This window comes from Malurus melanocephalus, unplaced genomic scaffold (genome assembly GCF_030028575.1).
Source record: "Malurus melanocephalus ecotype Western Australia unplaced genomic scaffold, MMel_1.1 scaffold_2654, whole genome shotgun sequence".
In the NCBI taxonomy this organism is placed as follows: Eukaryota; Metazoa; Chordata; class Aves; order Passeriformes; family Maluridae; genus Malurus; species Malurus melanocephalus.
The window spans coordinates 7,978-9,947 of NW_026625886.1; the positions used below are offsets into that span (position 1 = coordinate 7,978).

The following is a 1,970-nucleotide window of genomic DNA, read 5'->3' on the forward strand; positions in this document are numbered from 1 at the left end:
CGGACAGGGAAAGGGAGGAAACGAGAGAGAGGAGAATCCATCGGGAGAGGGAACGGGAGCTGGAGGGCTCCGAGCGCCGAACACGGGAACGGGAGGAAGAAGTGACCGCGATCAGGCAGAGAGAGGCGCGGGAGAGACGGGAGCGGGAAATTCGTGAGATTGAAGATGACAGAAGGAGAGAACGAGATTTTGAAAGGACACGGGAGACCTCGGTGGCTGCTGCAGCTGAAGCCGATGTGAAAATCCGCAGAGAGATCCGAGAACGGGAACCGCGTGAGGAGCTGAGGAGGAGAGAACGACCCCGTGTTTTTGAAGAAGAAGAGAGAGCAATTTCCCGGGAAAGAGACCGGGAAGAGACCGTGAGGGAGAGAAGAATCGATCGGGAACGGGAACGGGATCTGGAGGGCTCTGAGCGCCGGACACGGGAACGGGCGGAAGAAGTGACCGCGATCGGGCAGAGAGAGGCGCGGGAGAGACGGGAAATTCGGGAAATTCGTGAACTCGAAGAAGATGGAAGGAGAGAACGAGAATCAGTGAGATACGAAAGAGACAGAGAGACCTCGGTGGCTGCAGCTGAAGCCGATGTGAAAATCCGCAGAGAGATCCGGGAACGGGAACCGCGAGAGGAGCTGAGGAGGAGAGAACGACCCCGTGTTTTTGAAGAAGAAGAGAGGAGRATTCTCCAGGGCAGAGAGAGGGAAGAGACCGTGAGGGAGAGAAGAATCGATCTGGAACGGGAGCGGGATCTGGAGGGCTCTGAGCGCCGGAACCGCCGGACACGGGAACGGGAGGAAGAAGAGGCCGCCGTCAACCAGAGAGAGGCGCGGGAGAGACGGGAAATTCGGGAAATTCGTGAAATTGAGGCCGATGGCAGGAGAGAACGAGATTTACTGAGCTATGAACGCAGAAGAGAGACCTCGGTGGCTGCAGCAGCTGAAGCCGATGTGAAAATCCGCAGAGAGATCCGGGAACGGGAACCGCGCGAGGAGCTGAGGAGGAGAGAACGGGAACGGGAGCGGGAGGAGGAAGAGAGAGAAATTTCCCGGGAAAGAGACCGGGAAGAGACCGTGAGGGAGAGAAGAATCGATCGGGAACGGGATCGGGACCTGGAGGGCTCTGAGCGCCGGAGGCGGGAACGGGAGGAGGAAGAAGTGGTCACCATCCGGGAGAGAGAGGCACGGGAGAGACGGGAGCGGGAAATTCGTGAAATGGAAGCCGATGGAAGAAGAGAACGAGAATCAGTGAGGTACGAAAGGGACAGAGAGACCTCGGTGGCTGCAGCAGCTGAAGCCGATGTGAAAATCCGCAGAGAAATCCGGGAGCGGGAACCGCGTGAGGAGCTGAGGAGGAGGGAAAGACCCCGTGTTTTTGAAGAAGAAGAGAGAGAAATTTCCAGAGTCAGAGAGAGGGAAGAGACCGTGAGGGAGAGGAGAATCGATCGGGAACGGGAGCGGGACCTGGAGGGCTCCGAGCGCCGGAGGCGGGAACGGGAGGAAGAAGTGACCGCGATCCGGCAGAGAGAGGCACGGGAGAGACGGGAGCGGGAAATTCGTGACATTGAAGATGATGGAAGGAGAGAACGAGATTATGAGAGGACACGGGAGACCTCGGTGGCTGCTGCAGCTGAAGCCGATGTGAAAATCCGCAGAGAGATCCGGGAACGGGAACCGCGAGAGGAGCTGAGGAGGAGCGAACGACCCCGGGAGCCTGAAGAAGAAGAGAGGAGGATTCTCCAGGGCAGAGAGAGGGAGGAGATTGTGAGGGAGAGAAGAATCGATCTGGAACGGGAGCGGGATCTGGAGGGCTCTGAACCCCGGAGCCGCCGTGCACGGGAACGGGAGGAGGAAGAGGCCGCCATCAACCAGAGAGAGGCAAGGGAGAGACGGGAAATTCGGGAAATTCGTGAAATTGAGGCCGATGGCAGGAGAGAACGAGATTTACTGAGCTATGAACGCAGAAGAGAGACCTCG

General features: G+C 58.4%; 1 protein-coding gene across 1 annotated transcript; it reads left to right on the plus strand.

Annotated features, from left to right (window-relative positions):
* Window positions 1-5: 5 nt before the first annotated feature.
* Window positions 6-1,920, plus strand: LOC130587900 (trichohyalin-like; the record flags this gene model as incomplete). The annotated part of the gene is made up of 1 exon (XM_057388871.1): window positions 6-1,920. A coding segment is annotated over one exon (1,915 nt), but the record flags the coding sequence as incomplete, so codon positions are not given.
* Window positions 1,921-1,970: the final 50 nt, after the last annotated feature.